General features: G+C 36.5%; 1 protein-coding gene across 1 annotated transcript in view; it reads right to left on the bottom strand.

Moving 5' to 3' along the window:
* The window catches only part of kif4 (kinesin family member 4), a gene marked incomplete at its 5' end in the record, with an annotated part of 37188 nt that overhangs the window by 16941 nt on the left and 343 nt on the right, over nucleotides 1-19904 (bottom strand). Inside the window, 25 exons of the mRNA XM_080013615.1 lie at nucleotides 7362-7439; nucleotides 8269-8337; nucleotides 8661-8765; nucleotides 8851-9021; nucleotides 9125-9254; nucleotides 9663-9760; nucleotides 10174-10329; nucleotides 10855-10968; nucleotides 11122-11205; nucleotides 11807-11917; nucleotides 13627-13771; nucleotides 13921-14024; nucleotides 14579-14773; nucleotides 14936-15037; nucleotides 15475-15580; nucleotides 16487-16545; nucleotides 16869-17001; nucleotides 17134-17195; nucleotides 17530-17705; nucleotides 17986-18105; nucleotides 18558-18652; nucleotides 19015-19181; nucleotides 19269-19358; nucleotides 19490-19680; nucleotides 19788-19902. Coding sequence (XP_079869741.1) covers nucleotides 7362-7439; nucleotides 8269-8337; nucleotides 8661-8765; nucleotides 8851-9021; nucleotides 9125-9254; nucleotides 9663-9760; nucleotides 10174-10329; nucleotides 10855-10968; nucleotides 11122-11205; nucleotides 11807-11917; nucleotides 13627-13771; nucleotides 13921-14024; nucleotides 14579-14773; nucleotides 14936-15037; nucleotides 15475-15580; nucleotides 16487-16545; nucleotides 16869-17001; nucleotides 17134-17195; nucleotides 17530-17705; nucleotides 17986-18105; nucleotides 18558-18652; nucleotides 19015-19181; nucleotides 19269-19358; nucleotides 19490-19680; nucleotides 19788-19902 — 2976 coding nt within the window. The remainder of the gene's footprint in view (nucleotides 1-7361; nucleotides 7440-8268; nucleotides 8338-8660; nucleotides 8766-8850; nucleotides 9022-9124; nucleotides 9255-9662; nucleotides 9761-10173; nucleotides 10330-10854; nucleotides 10969-11121; nucleotides 11206-11806; nucleotides 11918-13626; nucleotides 13772-13920; nucleotides 14025-14578; nucleotides 14774-14935; nucleotides 15038-15474; nucleotides 15581-16486; nucleotides 16546-16868; nucleotides 17002-17133; nucleotides 17196-17529; nucleotides 17706-17985; nucleotides 18106-18557; nucleotides 18653-19014; nucleotides 19182-19268; nucleotides 19359-19489; nucleotides 19681-19787; nucleotides 19903-19904) is intronic.

Genomic DNA, 19904 nt, shown 5'->3' with positions numbered 1-19904 from the left:
TAGTTATTAGAGTTGTGGTAATATAGTTACTAGAGTTGTGGTAATATAGTTACTAGAGTTGTGGTAATATAGTTACTAGAGTTGTGGTAATATAGTTACTAGAGTTGTGGTAATATAGTTACTAGAGTTGTGGTAATATAGTTACTAGAGTTGTGTTAATATAGTCATTAGAGTTGTGGTAATATAGTCATTAGAGTTGTGGTAATATAGTCATTAGAGTTGTGGTAATGTAGTTATTAGATGGTGTGGAAATATAGTTACTAGAGTTGTGGTAATATAGTTACTAGAGTTGTGGTAATATAGTTACTAGAGTTGTGGTAATGTAGTTACTAGAGTTGTGGTAATATAGTTATTAGAGTTGTGGTAATATAGTTACTAGAGTTGTGGTAATATAGTTATTAGAGTTGTGGTAATATAGTCATTAGAGTTGTGGTAATATAGTCATTAGAGTTGTGGTAATGTAGTTATTAGATGGTGTGGAAATATAGTTACTAGAGTTGTGGTAATGTAGTTATTAGAGTTGTGGTAATGTAGTTATTAGAGTTGTGGTAATATAGTCACTAGAGTTGTGGTAATATAGTCACTAGAGTTGTGGTAATATAGTCACTAGAGTTGTGGTAATATAGTCACTAGAGTTGTGGTAATATAGTTATTAGAGTTGTGGTAATATAGTTATTAGAGTTGTGGTAATGTAGTTATTAGAGTTGTGGTAATGTAGTTATTAGAGTTGTGGTAATGTAGTTATTAGAGTTGTGGTAATGTAGTTATTAGAGTTGTGGTAATATAGTTACTAGAGTTGTGGTAATATAGTTACTAGAGTTGTGGTAATATAGTTACTAGAGTTGTGGTAATATAGTTACTAGAGTTGTGGTAATATAGTTACTAGAGTTGTGTTAATATAGTCATTAGAGTTGTGGTAATATAGTCATTAGAGTTGTGGTAATATAGTCATTAGAGTTGTGGTAATGTAGTTATTAGATGGTGTGGAAATATAGTTACTAGAGTTGTGGTAATGTAGTTATTAGAGTTGTGGTAATGTAGTTACTAGAGTTGTGGTAATGTAGTTACTAGAGTTGTGGTAATATAGTTACTAGAGTTGTGGTAATATAGTTACTAGAGTTGTGGTAATATAGTTATTAGAGTTGTGGTAATATAGTTACTAGAGTTGTGGTAATATAGTCATTAGAGTTGTGGTAATATAGTCATTAGAGTTGTGGTAATATAGTTACTAGAGTTGTGGTAATATAGTTACTAGAGTTGTGGTAATGTAGTTACTAGAGTTGTGGTAATATAGTTATTAGAGTTGTGGTAATATAGTTATTAGAGTTGTGGTAATATAGTTACTAGAGTTGTGGTAATATAGTTATTAGAGTTGTGGTAATGTAGTTATTAGAGTTGTGGTAATGTAGTTATTAGAGTTGTGGTAATGTAGTTATTAGAGTTGTGGTAATATAGTTACTAGAGTTGTGGTAATGTAGTTATTAGAGTTGTGGTAATGTAGTTATTAGAGTTGTGGTAATGTAGTTACTAGAGTTGTGGTAATGTAGTTATTAGAGTTGTGGTAATGTAGTTATTAGAGTTGTGGTAATGTAGTTACTAGAGTTGTGGTAATGTAGTTATTAGAGTTGTGGTAATATAGTTACTAGAGTTGTGGTAATATAGTTACTAGAGTTGTGGTAATATAGTTACTAGAGTTTTGGTAATGTAGTTACTAGAGTTTTGGTAATGTAGTTACTAGAGTTGTGGTAATGTAGTTATTAGATGGTGTGGAAATATAGTTACGAGAGTTGTGGTAATATAGTTATTAGAGTTGTGGAAATATAGTTACTAGAGTTGTGGTAATATAGTTACTAGAGTTGTGGTAATATAGTAACTAGAGTTGTGGTAATATAGTAACTAGAGTTGTGGTAATATAGTTACTAGAGTTGTGGTAATATAGTTACTAGAGTTGTGGTAATATAGTTACTAGAGTTGTGGTAATTAAGTTATTAGAGTTGTGGTAATTAAGTTATTAGAGTTGTGGTAATGTAGTTATTAGATGGTGTGGAAATATAGTTACTAGAGTTGTGGTAATATAGTTATTAGAGTTGTGGTAATATAGTTATTAGAGTTGTGGTAATATAGTTACTAGAGTTGTGGTAATGTAGTTATTAGAGTTGTGGTAATGTAGTTATTAGAGTTGTGGTAATGTAGTTATTAGAGTTGTGGTAATGTAGTTAATAGAGTTGTGGTAATATAGTTACTAGAGTTGTGGTAATATAGTAAATAGAGTTGTGGTAATATAGTTACTAGAGTTGTGGTAATATAGTTACTAGAGTTGTGGTAATATAGTTATTAGAGTTGTGGTAATGTAGTTATTAGATGGTGTGGAAATATAGTTACTAGAGTTGTGGGAATATAGTCACTAGAGTTGTGGGAATATAGTCACTAGAGTTGTGGGAATATAGTTATTAGATGGTGTGGTAATGTAGTTATTAGATGGTGTGGAAATATAGTTACTAGAGTTGTGGTAATATAGTTACTAGAGTTGTGGTAATATAGTAACTAGAGTTGTGGTAATATAGTTACTAGAGTTGTGGTTATATAGTTACTAGAGTTGTGGTAATATAGTTACTAGAGTTGTGGTAATATAGTTATTAGAGTTGTGGTAATATAGTTATTAGAGTTGTGGTAATGTAGTTATTAGATGGTGTGGAAATATAGTTACTAGAGTTGTGGTAATATAGTTATTAGAGTTGTGGTAATATAGTTACTAGAGTTGTGGTAATGTAGTTATTAGAGTTGTGGTAATGTAGTTATTAGAGTTGTGGTAATGTAGTTATTAGAGTTGTGGTAATGTAGTTAATAGAGTTGTGGTAATATAGTTACTAGAGTTGTGGTAATATAGTTATTAAAGTCGTGGTAATGTAGTTATTAGAATTGTGGTAATATAGTTATTAGAGTTGTGGTAATATAGTTACTAGAGTTGTGGTAATATAGTTACTAGAGTTGTGGTAATATAGTTATTAGAGTTGTGGTAATATAGTCATTAGAGTTGTGGTAATATAGTCATTAGAGTTGTGGTAATGTAGTTATTAGATGGTGTGGAAATATAGTTACTAGAGTTGTGGTAATGTAGTTATTAGAGTTGTGGTAATATAGTCACTAGAGTTGTGGTAATATAGTCACTAGAGTTGTGGTAATATAGTCACTAGAGTTGTGGTAATATAGCTACTAGAGTTGTGGTAATATAGCTACTAGAGTTGTGGTAATATAGTTATTAGAGTTGTGGTAATATAGTTATTAGAGTTGTGGTAATGTAGTTATTAGAGTTGTGGTAATGTAGTTATTAGAGTTGTGGTAATATGGTTAGTAGAGTTGTGGTAATATAGTTAGTAGAGTTGTGGTAATATAGTTACTAGAGTTGTGGTAATATAGTTACTAGAGTTGTGGTAATATAGTTACTAGAGTTGTGGTAATATAGTCATTAGAGTTGTGGTAATATAGTCATTAGAGTTGTGGTAATATAGTCATTAGAGTTGTGGTAATGTAGTTATTAGAGTTGTGGTAATGTAGTTATTAGAGTTGTGGTAATATAGTTACTAGAGTTGTGGTAATGTAGTTATTAGAGCTGTGGTAATGTAGTTATTAGAGCTGTGGTAATGTAGTTATTAGAGTTGTGGTAATATAGTTACTAGAGTTGTGGTAATGTAGTTATTAGAGTTGTGGTAATGTAGTTATTAGAGTTGTGGTAATGTAGTTATTAGAGTTGTGGTAATGTAGTTACTAGAGTTGTGGTAATGTAGTTATTAGAGTTGTGGTAATGTAGTTACTAGAGTTGTGGTAATGTAGTTATTAGAGTTGTGGTAATATAGTTACTAGAGTTGTGGTAATATAGTTACTAGAGTTGTGGTAATATAGTTACTAGAGTTTTGGTAATATAGTTACTAGAGTTTTGGTAATGTAGTTACTAGAGTTGTGGTAATGTAGTTATTAGATGGTGTGGAAATATAGTTACGAGAGTTGTGGTAATATAGTTATTAGAGTTGTGGAAATATAGTTACTAGAGTTGTGGTAATATAGTTACTAGAGTTGTGGTAATATAGTAACTAGAGTTGTGGTAATATAGTAACTAGAGTTGTGGTAATATAGTTACTAGAGTTGTGGTAATATAGTTACTAGAGTTGTGGTAATATAGTTACTAGAGTTGTGGTAATTAAGTTATTAGAGTTGTGGTAATATAGTTATTAGAGTTGTGGTAATGTAGTTATTAGATGGTGTGGAAATATAGTTACTAGAGTTGTGGTAATATAGTTATTAGAGTTGTGGTAATATAGTTATTAGAGTTGTGGTAATATAGTTACTAGAGTTGTGGTAATATAGTTACTAGAGTTGTGGTAATGTAGTTATTAGAGTTGTGGTAATGTAGTTATTAGAGTTGTGGTAATGTAGTTATTAGAGTTGTGGTAATATAGTCGCTAGAGTTGTGGTAATATAGTTATTAGAGTTGTGGTAATATAGTTACTAGAGTTGTGGTAATATAGTTATTAAAGTCGTGGTAATGTAGTTATTAGAATTGTGGTAATATAGTTATTAGAGTTGTGGTAATATAGTTACTAGAGTTGTGGTAATATAGTTATTAGAGTTGTGGTAATATAGTCATTAGAGTTGTGGTAATATAGTCATTAGAGTTGTGGTAATGTAGTTATTAGATGGTGTGGAAATATAGTTACTAGAGTTGTGGTAATGTAGTTATTAGAGTTGTGGTAATATAGTCACTAGAGTTGTGGTAATATAGTCACTAGAGTTGTGGTAATATAGTCACTAGAGTTGTGGTAATATAGTCACTAGAGTTGTGGTAATATAGTCACTAGAGTTGTGGTAATATAGTCACTAGAGTTGTGGTAATATAGTTATTAGAGTTGTGGTAATATAGTTATTAGAGTTGTGGTAATGTAGTTATTAGAGTTGTGGTAATGTAGTTATTAGAGTTGTGGTAATGTAGTTATTAGAGTTGTGGTAATGTAGTTATTAGAGTTGTGGTAATATAGTTACTAGAGTTGTGGTAATATAGTTACTAGAGTTGTGGTAATATAGTTACTAGAGTTGTGGTAATATAGTTACTAGAGTTGTGGTAATATAGTTACTAGAGTTGTGGTAATATAGTTATTAGAGTTGTGGTAATATAGTTACTAGAGTTGTGGTAATATAGTTACTAGAGTTGTGGTAATATAGTTACTAGAGTTGTGTTAATATAGTCATTAGAGTTGTGGTAATATAGTCATTAGAGTTGTGGTAATATAGTCATTAGAGTTGTGGTAATGTAGTTATTAGATGGTGTGGAAATATAGTTACTAGAGTTGTGGTAATGTAGTTATTAGAGTTGTGGTAATGTAGTTACTAGAGTTGTGGTAATATAGTTACTAGAGTTGTGGTAATATAGTTACTAGAGTTGTGGTAATATAGTTATTAGAGTTGTGGTAATATAGTTACTAGAGTTGTGGTAATATAGTCATTAGAGTTGTGGTAATATAGTTATTAGAGTTGTGGTAATATAGTTACTAGAGTTGTGGTAATATAGTTACTAGAGTTGTGGTAATGTAGTAACTAGAGTTGTGGTAATATAGTTATTAGAGTTGTGGTAATATAGTTATTAGAGTTGTGGTAATATAGTTACTAGAGTTGTGGTAATATAGTTATTAGAGTTGTGGTAATGTAGTTATTAGAGTTGTGGTAATGTAGTTATTAGAGTTGTGGTAATGTAGTTATTAGAGTTGTGGTAATATAGTTACTAGAGTTGTGGTAATGTAGTTATTAGAGTTGTGGTAATGTAGTTATTAGAGTTGTGGTAATGTAGTTATTAGAGTTGTGGTAATGTAGTTATTAGAGTTGTGGTAATGTAGTTACTAGAGTTGTGGTAATGTAGTTATTAGAGTTGTGGTTATGTAGTTACTAGAGTTGTGGTAATGTAGTTATTAGAGTTGTGGTAATGTAGTTATTAGAGTTGTGGTAATATAGTTACTAGAGTTGTGGTAATATAGTTACTAGAGTTGTGGTAATATAGTTACTAGAGTTTTGGTAATGTAGTTACTAGAGTTTTGGTAATGTAGTTACTAGAGTTGTGGTAATGTAGTTATTAGATGGTGTGGAAATATAGTTACGAGAGTTGTGGTAATATAGTTATTAGAGTTGTGGAAATATAGTTACTAGAGTTGTGGTAATATAGTTACTAGAGTTGTGGTAATATAGTAACTAGAGTTGTGGTAATATAGTTACTAGAGTTGTGGTAATATAGTTATTAAAGTCGTGGTAATGTAGTTATTAGAATTGTGGTAATATAGTTATTACAGTTGTGGTAATATAGTTACTAGAGTTGTGGTAATATAGTTATTAGAGTTGTGGTAATATAGTCATTAGAGTTGTGGTAATATAGTCATTAGAGTTGTGGTAATGTAGTTATTAGATGGTGTGGAAATATAGTTACTAGAGTTGTGGTAATGTAGTTATTAGAGTTGTGGTAATGTAGTTATTAGAGTTGTGGTAATATAGTCACTAGAGTTGTGGTAATATAGTTACTAGAGTTGTGGTAATATAGTTATTAGAGTTGTGGTAATGTAGTTATTAGAGTTGTGGTAATGTAGTTATTAGAGTTGTGGCAATATAGTTAGTAGAGTTTTGGTAATATAGTTAGTAGAGTTGTGGTAATATAGTTAGTAGAGTTGTGGTAATATAGTTAGTAGAGTTGTGGTAATATAGTTACTAGAGTTGTGGTAATATAGTTACTAGAGTTGTGGTAATATAGTTACTAGAGTTGTGGTAATATAGTTACTAGAGTTGTGGTAATATAGTCATTAGAGTTGTGGTAATATAGTCATTAGAGTTGTGGTAATGTAGTTATTAGATGGTGTGGAAATACAGTTACTAGAGTTGTGGTAATGTAGTTATTAGAGTTGTGGTAATGTAGTTATTAGAGTTGTGGTAATATAGTCACTAGAGTTGTGGTAATATAGTCACTAGAGTTGTGGTAATATAGTCACTAGAGTTGTGGTAATATAGTCACTAGAGTTGTGGTAATATAGTTACTAGAGTTGTGGTAATATAGTTATTAGAGTTGTGGTAATGTAGTTAGTAGAGTTGTGGTAATATAGTTAGTAGAGTTGTGTTTATATAGTTACTAGAGTTGTGGTAATATAGTTACTAGAGTTGTGGTAATATAGTTACTAGAGTTGTGGTAATATAGTTACAGTAACATAGTTGAGGTTAGAGAGTAAGGCACCACCGTGTACGGTGCAAACATACTGGGGACATATTGGAGCTCCTGGTGATGAAAAACAGACAAAACAAAAACGTACGTATCACATGAGCGACCTGTGTGAGCTCACCTTTGGAGGAACCTCAAATGAGTAGTTGGGACTCATTTCACTGGAGGTTGGCAACACAATTTTCTTAGCACTTGCAACCTGGAGCAAAGTCAGTTTCAGTGGAGGGAAACAAAAGATACAAATTTAATAGCCAACTCAAGAAGGCCTTATCCCAACAATAAATTAGTTTGTGTATTTTGTGCTGTATCCTGGTCAATCATTCTTATTGAAACAGCAAATTATGTTTTATGCCAATTGTCTAGCAATGCACCAATCTTTACCACAAGAAATTACTTGCATGTGAAAATGTACATGGCAAAATAATCAGAATGACTTTATTTCGCAAGGTGCATTTTTTAAATGAATTTATTTTATTTTACCTTTATTTAACCAGGAAGCCCCACTGAGATCAAAAACCTCTTTTACAAGGCCAAGCTAGCAGCCATACAAAATCAACTATATAATACAGAAACATGATAAACAAATGAACAATAAAACTACACGTACAAATTACATGTACCAGGAATTTGTCATTTTGTGATTATTGCTGCTTGTTTACAGACGATTAGCACTACAAAAAAGAGGTGGTCTGAGAAAAATAAAATAAAATAAAATAGAATAAAAAGTAAGCAAAAACTAAGGAGATTGATTGTAAAAATAAACTCGTTCACATTGGCAGTAGTACATTCAAAGACAGTGCTCGTCATGCAATTTTGAATTATGTCCATGTCAACAAGAACGTAAATCCTGCAAACCATTTTGTACTCAGTTAAATACCATAAATACAATACATTCTCATCCTGAACATGGCAAGTAATGCACTATGGTCAAAACGTCTACAGATACAACTTAAATTCCAACCAAAAAATGACCAAGAACATGATACAAACCAGTATTTTACGCTCATGGCTGACTTGTGCCACGTTACCTCTTTGTATTGCTCGTTCTCGGCCATCAGCCGCTGGTTTTGCTCACTCAATTCCCGCATCCCCTCTTCCTAAAATGGCATCGAAAGGGTTGATTATCATTTAGTTACACTTTTAGAGCATTGCTACCATAACACTGGGTAAGGTCGAGGAATGGGTTGACTAAACCAGTGGTAACCAAACTGGAGTCCCGAGGGGCTCCTCAAAGCTATTGTGGGGGTTGCAGCAAAAACATTTTTATTTTTTCTTCATTATCTTTTTGACATGTTTTGCCCACTATCTATCTCTAGCAATGTTTAAATTAAATGTCAAGCCCAAAATTTAATCAAAGGCCGAGTGTGTTTGTACAACTTTCTTTGGGATTAAACAGTTTATCATGAAAAAGTCGACAGACCTGTGTGTTGAGGCGCTGCAGCAGCTCCCTCTCCTTTTTGGAAGTCTCCTCGTCTGCTTCGGCACATACAGGTTTGTTCTGGAGTTGGTTTAGGAGGTACAGAACCTGGCCGGGAAAGAGGGGAGTTAACAAAACATCATTTATATTTATTCACCACGGAAAATGTAACATGCATGGAACACACAAACACCTTCTCCTGATGCCTTTGCTCCAACTCCACCAGCTGCTGCTGGTGCTCCATGTCCATAATGGACATTATGCTCCTCTCTTCAGCCAGCAGCTTCGATAAGTCCTGTATGTTCGCATTCGCCTGTTTGAGCTCGCTCTCCACCCTGGCGTTGGACGTTTTAGAAGAAACCAACTAAATAACAGAAATGATAAAAATATTAATAATAATAAACACTACTGGATCAGAAACGATGACTTGAATACAGATATTTTGTTATCAGAGATGAAAAATCAACCTCAGACATGAGGACTTTGAGAGCACATTTGGAATCCACGATGCTTGTGATGCTGTCCCAGCGCTGCTTCGGGCGCCCTTCATTGTCAGCATCCAGAACTTTCTGCTGGAGATCAGCAATCTGGGCACTCCTATCACCGAAAAAAGAGTGGTCAAAAAAGATTTGTCTCTGCCTAAGCCAGTATAGTTGTAGCTAATATCTTCTTCTTACGGCTGGTCCCGTTAGGAGTCGCCACAGCGGATTATCTCCCTCCAATACCTTCAGTTCATAGTTGTAGCTAATATACAGTAGCTAAATGTTGAATTTAAGGCTTCATTACAGTAAAGTAATGCCTTTTTCTTGACTTCATAGACTGTTCTAATCCACGCAGCTACCTGCGTGGTTATAATATCCACATTACAAATGTACTTATGAAAGTACCAATAGACATCCTCAAAATAGCTTCAAAATATCCAAGGCAATGTTATCAGTCAAGAATTATATATTGTAGTTTTACTTTAACTAAGAACTATGAAAGGAGCTGATCTTCGGGGCCCACCTGAGGTCCATTTCAGTTTCCAGATTCTCCACCTGTTTGCTCAGAGGCGTTTCCAGCTCGACATGGTTTTCTAGCTCAGAGATGATAAGCGTCCGTCGCTGAATGTTGAAAAAATAAGAAAATGTAAAAAAAGGAAAACAAAATTTAAGACTGTTTGCATTCAGTTATTACTGTCTTTTATTCATTCAAGTATTGCAGGTAAGCGGTATATATTTGGTACATGGCAAAAGCAAGTATGAGTAGGCAGAACGGGGTTAGGAATCTCTCTCTAATCTCTACAAGTAAATATGATGGGAACGTTCCGGTTCAGCTGTAGTTTTAGGGTTTTATAACACCAGAAATGTTGACTGATGCAGAAGAAGTTGACTCAGTGAAGAAAAATCTGATAAAATGTTGAAATTAAATTAAATATTAAATTCAAACTCAAGACTGTAATCACTTTTAAGGAGATAATATATGTACATCTGAATTCAAGAAATTTTAAGTAAAAGCTGGAAACCACCAATCTCACCCTGATTTTGGTAGGCTTTTGCTCGCCGGCCTCCACCTGTAGTTTGAGCTGGCTGATATCCTGCGCCAGCATCTTGCGGTCCTCCAGCAGGTCCTTCAGGTGGCGCCGGGCTTCCTCTGTGCTGACCTGAACCTCCACGTCATTCAGAATCCACTTCTGGACACATGAAGTCACACAGTTGAAGGCAGTTGTCACATTGGGTGGGGGGAATCCTCTATCCGTTGAATATTTACTCTATTAAACAATCATTTAATGATTAATGATTCTTTGGCCATTTAAGATTAAAATGCATTAAAAGTTTTTTTAATATTTACGTTTTCCCCTCAGCGAGCACAAAATTTTGTCTCTTTCAGATGCTAACAATTCAAATAAATGCATGGGCAACTTGATCCCCACTAGAATGCATATGTCAAGTCAAAACACTGCTCAAAATTTTTGTTTTTTTGTTAATTGAAAAACAATAAGTTCATCAAAAACACCTTAAATAAGGGATCGCCGAAAGTTTAGATGATTAAAATATTTTAGTTTGAAAACATCAGGGAAGAAAAATAATAATTTCTGACCATCATATGCATTCTAGGATTAAGGTCTTCATTTTTACTTATCAGACATGTTAATGTCACACATATATCTTGACATAGAATCTTTATTCATGAACGCTCTGAAAACAAGGCTGAGCACCTTCACTCTGGCGGCAGGTCCCTCGGCTCCTCGGTTCTGGACATCCCTTCGTTTTTCTGTTACTTCGCTTCTCTTCTGCAGAGCGTTTTTCAGACGCGTATTTGCTGCTGCAGCCTGTAAAGGGGACGCCTGGTTAACCTCTTACAACACGCATCTGGTTCCCGCACACGCCTTTAACAAAATTTGTCTAAAGGTCCTTAGTCATTTTAAACATTTCCTTACAAATCACAATTTTCTTATTTCCTTTTAATATGCATCTTGCTATACCTCTTCTGTTTTGCGTCGCAGGACATTGGCTTGTTTCTGGAAATCCCTTTCAAGTTTCAGCAGCTCATACTGACGTTTACGATCCTATAAGAGGAAAGCGAGCGAGTGAAAAAACAACACTGTTTTGAATAGCTGACAGAGAGCAGAAATAGTACAAATCTCATTTTTCTCAACAGGAAACAGCATCGGACATAGGGGCGTAACGATCCACTCAGCTCTCAGGTTGGTACGATGCACAGTATAGTGTTCACGGTTCCATTCAGTCACAACATTTGCAACTAAGTTTGAATGGAAAATAATTATGACGGTAGAAGATTGCGTCTTTATTCCTCTAGCTTTAAATATGCAAATACAATTATTTAAACTCCAATGAGTTTAAGCTTAATTGTTATAAGCAGTTTATTTCGTTTGTTTAGTTAATATCATTTTACTAAATAAATCAGCTTTTAAAAGCACACGATTGTCGAAATAAAACAATTGCAATGAAATTAAAAAACTGTGCATTTCAGCTTTTCAGGACACATATTGGTCGCTGTCAACCTGTGATTAACCTGAGAAAGCTGGATTGCCAGTTATGCCCTCTGGTGGAACTAAATATGTAAATGAAAAATAGTTAAGACCGTGATCCATCGTTTCACCCCCAATTGGGAGTGTGATCGAGAACCAGCTGGTGATGGTGACACACCTTCTCCTTGAGCTGCAGAACCTCCTTGTCCTTCTTGCTCTTCCACACTCTGAACTTGTCCGAGTCCGTCTTCATCTGCCGCATCAGCTGCACACGCTGGGCCTTCATCGCCTGCATGGACACGTCCAGAATGCACAGACAATTTCTATACATCATTATATGCATTTCACAGCAGGACAAGGCAAGAAGTTGATCCCCCTCTAAATGGTTCATGTAGCACTATGTAACTTTTGTTTTTTGGGATTTGGTGGTCCTACAGTTTCTGAGTGCAACTGCAATTTACACCAGTCTTAAAACTCTTACCGGTGTCTGAAATTAATTTATTTTGTCTGACAAATTTGAACCTTATCAGTCACGTATCACGGTCTGTTACAAATGCTCCCCTGGAGCCGTGGGGAGAGAGGCCGCAGGGATCCGTCCTTTGTTACCGGTGTAGGTACCAGATGTGCACGGCCTGGCAGATCGCTCGAGTCAAAGGGTGAAAACAAAGCCTGTGGTGCAATGAAAGTGAGTGCCGGCTCGCGCTGTCGGGGCTTGGATGAGGTGGGATCCCAGCCGCACAACTGGCCTGTCTCATCGCTGCCGTCGAGGAGGTGGAGCATTATTATTGGACATTAAGTAATTACCGGAGCCAAACATCAAGGCAGTGACGTAGTGCCATAAAGCGTAAGACACTTTTCCTGTAGTTTTGTATCCGAACACAGAAGTTACGTACGTCCACCTTCCACCACGGCATATTGGGGGCCGGTTCAGAGCCATGCCTAATCTGGAACCAGTTGGCATTTCGACAGCAAAAGAACCAGCTCTGGAACCTGACAACTGGTTCCAGAGCGGCATCACTTCGAAGCTGGATTAAAACCAAGAACCGCTTATGACCGCCATTTCCTTGGTACTGCTTCAGCAGTACGGAATGCATAGATGTAAAATCTAGTCCGTGGAGCTCGACAAATCAACTGGACATATTGTTAAATATATCATTATCATTCCAGCAGCTTGCTCGGCAATGGCAGCACTGCTGGAGTTTGAGCCCCCCTCGGATTTAAACATTCACAACCAAATTGTCTCGGTTTTCACCACAATTAAAATAAATTAATAATAATAATAATATTATACTTGCTTTCAGCACCAACATAGATGTTTATCATGTTCTGTCCCACTCAGCACCTAACCTAATAAAAAAACAATACAGGTACTCCTAACTTAACGACCGAATTAAAGTCGTTAAACAGGTAGGCCGTTAAACAGGCAGGTTGTTAAACAGGTAGGTGTTTAGCAGAGGATTACCTGTACAACACAAAACATAAGGGATAATAATAATAATAATAATAATAATAATAATAATAATAATAATAATAATAGTCCCCCATCCTGATGAAAAGACGTATGCTGACATCTGCAGTGACGTAATGACGTGGCTCTCGGACCTATTTTTCCCGTGGAAAAGCAAACCGGTTTTGAGAAGGTTCACAAGTTGAACCAACTGCAAACCGACACTGTTTGCATTAATGGAAAAGGGGTAATAGTGCAAGAACAGACGTTCAGGGTGGTGGGTGGGAATGAAAGAGGTGCCGTTCTCCATATTACAAGTCAGTGTACCATCAAAATGATTCTGAAGCTGTTATTTTAAAAGGTAAAAAAAAGTCACATAGTGTTGCTTTAAACAGATTAGTATTCTCATGCCATTTAATTGCATTGATGTGATTAAAACACGTTCGATGGATTTCAAGTGGTTCCAAAGACATTGCATCATCGGACCACGATATGGAAAAAGAAAAAGAAAAATCCTAAATAAAGTAGTTACATTCCAACATACACCTCACCTGAATCTCCTGCGTGAGTTTGGACACGTTGCGGGCAGAGGACTCCTTGAGTTTAAGCAGTTTGGACTGATCCAGAAGTTTCTTCTTCATATCTACAAGCTTGCTCTCGAGCTCTTGCAGCCTTTTCCTGCGTAGCTCGCTCACTCTTGGAGAAAAAAAAAGACAGAGCAGGACAGGGGTTTTATTGAAATAGATAGAAGTTTTGATTCGGTAGATTTTAATTACTATTTTTTGTGATAGGATTATCCGTGCTAATCAGGCGTACTTGATAGCCCTGGTCAAACTCTTTCTTACTTTGCGCTGTTGGTATCTTTCTTTGCAGACTGTAGTGCCAAAATAAGTTCCTCCTTCTCTTTCTGCAGAGAATCCACTGAAGACTGCAGGCTGGTTACATTTAGCTGTGGAGGGGGAGAAATAAAGACAAATGCATTACATAAAAATCCTAAAAATGACTTGGATGTAAGTGTAGTGTCAAACTAACAAAGCAGAGCCCTATAAAACTGTGTCTCCTCACCCTTTAAACATACAATGAATGGCACAGGGAAGGTACCCCAAAAGGTTTCATCAAAAAATAGGTGTTGCAACAAATATTTACTAATATTTGTTGCTGATGAATATTGGTTTAATAGTTATTAAAATATTACTGAACCTGCACTTGTATTTATATTAAACCTGGCCACTCACATCGTTTTCACTTATTTTAGCTTATTTGACCTCTTCTATGGAGAAACTGGGTGTGTACACAATACTTTGACAGAGTCCCATACAAGCACGTTTAAATTGTATGAATAAATATGGTATTGAATAAATATTCTTTCTAAAATTAATATAGTTGCACAAAACTAATTAAGTTGCACATTAGATTTAACTTTTCCAGGACAACTCTTGTTTTGGAAGAGGAGGAAAAAAGGAGGCATGCATTGGCACATTTGAAAAACAGAATGCTTCTCACCTGATGCTCTGGCTGCATCGACTCAAGCTGGCTGTCATTCTCACACATTTTCTTGACAAAAGCCTCCTTTAGAGCCAAGACTTTGTTGAGCTCAATGAGTTCCTTGGACAGCTGGGCCTGATGCAGGGCATGGTGGGCCGCGAAGCCCCCAGGCAAGTCACTGTCAGCTGGTGCATCAGCGTTCTGTTCAGCCAGCTGAAAGAGTGAACAGTGAAAATAACATTCATCTTGGACTTTAAAAGCAAGAGTGGTATTAAATACATTTCCATGGAAACCATAAAAGTATTAAAATCTGTCCCTAATGTCACCCCTTATCTAATGCAAACATGAGGAACGGAAAAAGAAAAGTCTACGCACTGATGGCGAGTCCTCTGTTGCATCTTTACTGCCGCTCTCAGATGCTGCATCTCCTTCCGTGGCCACATCATCAATGGAGGCAGCAACACACATACTTTCATTCTGAGAAGCAAAACGGTATGAAACAAAAAATGCACAGAAAATACAATCAACCTAGGGTGGGCACATTCAAAATAAATGAAGAGAAAATAGTCATTTGCACAGTAGAAGTCGCCTTTCCGACCATCTGTACATTTTGAGACAGCTGTAAGTTCATCAAAATTTCATCATGCCCATAAATATGTAAAAGGTTGGCCACCGAAATTTGATTCTGAGACAAAGCTCTTTCCACTCTGCTTGGATGACGGTCAAACGCATAAGACAGGCATTCTATCTCAGATACAATACCCTATTGTTTGTGAGACAGCATCTGGATACGTGTCTGAAGAAGACTGGCATGTGGCATTCAATTAAAATTTCAACTACTATTTATTTATTTATTTAATTTTATTTTTGCACTTTTGTATTGGGATATCAACATTTCTGAATGTTTTACTCACCTGCAGCTCCAGGAGGATGTCCTGCAGGTTCCTGATCACTTCCACCTTACACTTCAGCTCCGGGTCCTCCAGTGTCTCAAACACATTTTGGAGATCCAATTTACATCTGAAACAGTCAACAAACGTTACGTTTTGCTGACTGAGCTTAGTTACTATATAAACTCAATCTTCAATCTTTGTTTTAATCCACATATCCACGGATATGCTGGAGTCATGTGTATGAGCCTTAAACCAGTTTGATTTTATGCAAACGGACTGAACGACAAATTTAAAAGTACCCTACATCAGCAACCAGTGCCGATGGCGTCACGGTGCTTAATCCAAATTGTATTGAATTAGTAATAAGAGATATGACAACATGATTAACATATTATTATGTTTGTTTATAAACAGACTAACGGAGCCAGCACCCCATAGCCCAGCCTCCTCCTCCCAGCTAAATACTAATAGTGTGTGTGTGTGTGTGTGTGTGTGTGTGTGTGTGTGTGTGTGTGTGTGTGTGTGTGTGGAGACTTTGGTTAGTCGGAAGGTGAATCAGCGAGAGTAAGTTAGAAATTTGGAGGATGAAAAATGAGAGACCAGCCCCCCCATGGTGACGTCTGGATACCGCCTCCTACCCTCCATGAGGTGTGGTGTTTTGTGGTGGAGATGTGGTGTTTTGTGGTGGAGATGTGGTGTTTTGTGATGGCTTGAATGTGTTGTAATGTGAGGTGATGGAGGAGGAGCCGCCCTGTGCTCATCTGCTCCAGGCTGTTTATCTGTTGAGCTCGTCATCGACTGCAGTGCCAGTCGGGAACGCCTCGGTTTCCCTGGCGACCTGTGTCCGGCTGTGGAACTCTAGGAACCACGAAACCCCAGTTGAGGAATGCGTGTGCGTTTTTATATATATATATATATATATATATATATATATATATATATATATATATATATATATATATATATATATATATATATATATAATTTATTTATTTATGTTTTAAACCGGCCCAACCCTAGCCTTTATACTTACGCAGCATGTTGCCTCAACTGTTGAAATTTGGCTTGAAATTTTTCATTAGCTTGTTCTGTCTATAAAATAAGAAAAGAGAAAAATAATTATGATTATCATCGACTTCAGTCATGGCTTCGGTCACTTAAATGTCTTTAATGTACGTTTTTGAACTTCATGGACTGTTCTAATCAATGCCTCTATCTGCTTGGTCACAATCTCAACATTACTTATGATTGTTTGTCAGATATTTCTTATCTGTAAATATCTTATGAAAGCGCCAATATTGATCACCAAAATAATGTCTAATGGTACTCAAAAAATAGTATTGTGATATTTTATTTTGTCAATATCGCCGAGCTACAGTCTTCTTTATAGTATCACATTCAATGTGGTGGCTCACAATGATGATCTTTTCGAACATGACGGCAGTCTGTCCTGCCGCCTCGCTGAGCACTCTGCTCAGGTTGCTGTTCTCATGCTGAAGGGCACGGTTCTTCTCCAGGAGCTTTGTCACATTCTCAGCTATCTCTGACCTGAAGGTTAAAGGGGACACACATCCGCTTGTTATGGACATCTCCTTCCAAGCAAACCTTTATTTACCATCTCACTTTAATAGGATATTACTAAGGAGTGCATGTAGATGCCAAATCGTGCAGAACCCTTACCCCGAGAGTGTCGGTGCCACACCCCCACGGGCATGCAACAGCATCACTTGCAATTCCTGGACCTAGAAAAAAATAAAAATAAATGCATTATAGATAAGAGATACATTCAATTAAGGTTCAATCATTTCAATTTTCAAAGAATGTATTCCTTTGTGGGCGATTTTAAATGTTTAGAACCACGCATGGATTTGCAGAAAGTTTGTACAGCAAGTCAAGGAACACAAAAAAAATGCTTTGTTAGTGCAAACAGGAGCTCCAGCCAGCTTGTGGGGCTAATATCATAAAGTCAAACATCCGCACAAACCACCAACGAAAATCCACTGCAAAGGGTTTAAAACTCTTTTAAAAACTTAACAATGGTCCATTATTGTGTGAATATATTAGTAATTGCAGTACCTGTTGTTTCAGGTGTTTCATTTCCGCAGCTCTCGGATCCTCATTCCGTATTGGCTTGTTTTTTATCTTACGAGCTCTGTCGGCGTACCGCAAGGTATTGACAGTCTCGTCGATGTTGGAGTCTGCGGGGCTGATGCACGCAATCAGAAGCGTGTGGCTGTTGCCTCCCAGGGAATCTGACACAGCATAAAAAGAAGACTTTTAAAACCAACAATCACAAATCACTCACTCAACAAATTAACTGGCTAATAGGGATGCCCCAAAACTAGAGAACTGGCCGATAAAAGCATAGATAGAAATTGTGGAAAAAGCTAATAATATTGAGAACACTGATTTTGAAAAACCCTGCATAATGTGGCGTATGGTTTTCGATCATAGGACTCTGTGACTGATTTACATTATGACGACAGTATCTGCTGGTGCAAAATCACATCACACACTTGGGGCCCTCAGTACCTTGCAGCAGACGAGTAAGCTTGGAGTCTCTGTAAGGAATAAAAGTGCTTTTCTTGCTTTCGTCCCCTAGGGCGCTGATCACATTACCAAGGCACAGAAGGCCTCGGTTGATGCTTATGCCTAAAAAACAAAAAAATTAAATAAAAAAAAAAAAGTAATGAATATACCGTCTGTTCTGATCTTCACTTACTTAACATCCTATGATATCATATCAACGTCATATAATTCACAGCCCAGTAGAATAGTTATACATTTCATATAAATAACTTGCTATGTGCAATTCAAGGATTGACATCAAATTCGAGGTTGACAGCTTTCAAAACATTACAATTATGACATGTCTGAAACTAAAATGGTATCTACAATATAATGAAAGTATTAAAGCGTGATGTTTGCAATGACAGAAATGTAATTATGGCAGTCAAATAATATGGAGATAATTACACACGTTAACCATCAAAGCGAGAGAACCCTGTTATCAGTCTCTTGTTTGATACGTGTAATTGTTCCAACCTCAATGAGAATTTATATTCTGCCTGAGCATAGACGTAGCATTAACAGTTTAGGCCTACCTTCCTTTAGACGATCGCCCTCTGCCTTGGTTTTCTTCTGCCTCTCGGAGCCAGCCAGATCCACCAGTAGCAGCTTAGACACAACTGAGTCAGCTCTACAAAATGATAACATAAACACACAAGGTTACGACCAAATACTGGATTTGTCTTTGACATTTTAGACACATCCCCAAAGATCATTTGGGTTTATTCAATGTTCAATTCAATGTTCAATTCGATGTTGATGAGCCTATTTCATTAGCCCAGGTTGTGTTGAATCAGAATCTTATTTTGTCCCCATTTTCCCAAAATATGTGCTAGACCCATCACTAACTTGTTTTCAATCAAGCCTAACCCATAAATACCCACTGATTCATCAAGCTCGACTCTCTATCAGGCACATGAATATTTAAGATCTAAATAGAAAAAGGTCCAAGAAGAGATTTAACAGAAAGTAAAGTGCTGCTTGTTGACTGACTTATCTGTCCCTCTGCGTTGCTCTAAGGTGATGGTGAAGATTGCGTGCGAGCGTGACGAAGCAGCGTTCATTGCAGTTGAGCCGACGGTACGAGCTGAATTTCCATGTTCCAGACAGTTCACCATCTCGCAGGCAGAGAATACCTCCTTTTCCGTAAGTCCTACAATCTGTGAGAGAATTGAACTGTAGTCAGAACTACATATAAATTACCTGACATGACCTTTTCCTGCATATTCTCTATCCAGGTTTGTTACCTTAATGCCTCCCTTCGGGTCCTCACGAATGCTGAGAGCAGGTTTATCTTTAGATGTGCACAATAAGTCAAGTATCTCTTCATTATATATCTATAATTGGAAGCAAAGCATGACCCAGTTACATTAAAAACACTCATCTTTGCATTGAGATGCAATGTGTCTGTCTGTTGCCAAAGCCAAATCGTAATATCAGGGTAATGAAGTATGATGCACCAACACACCTCCAGGTAAGATACCCCAAGTGAGAATTTGCAGTCCGTCTGCTTCTCTCTCTCCTGGAATATCTTTTTAATGACTCGTGGAATGACCCCTACAGAATGCTCATTCTCTTGAGAAGACGTGTAAGTTCCTCCCATGGAAAAAGTCTTCCCCGAACCTGTCTGTCCATATGCTATAACTGTAGCATGGCAACCTACAGAGAGATCACACTGTCTTAAAATTGGCAAATCCATTTACTGTAATCAACGTCTGAGTCTAAGTTGACGATGCCACAGAAGAATTAAGATATATTGTAGCTACCATTAAAAAGCCCACAAAGCAACGGTGAGACTGCGGTATTGAAGACTTCCTCTTGCTCAACCATGGGGTCAAACACATAGTCATAGGTAAAAGCCTTTTCGGCACCAACAATCACCT

This window comes from Zeus faber, assembly GCF_960531495.2.
Source record: "Zeus faber genome assembly, chromosome: 14".
NCBI classification, from domain to species: domain Eukaryota; kingdom Metazoa; phylum Chordata; class Actinopteri; order Zeiformes; family Zeidae; genus Zeus; species Zeus faber.
This window is presented reverse-complemented; position numbering and strand designations above follow the sequence as displayed.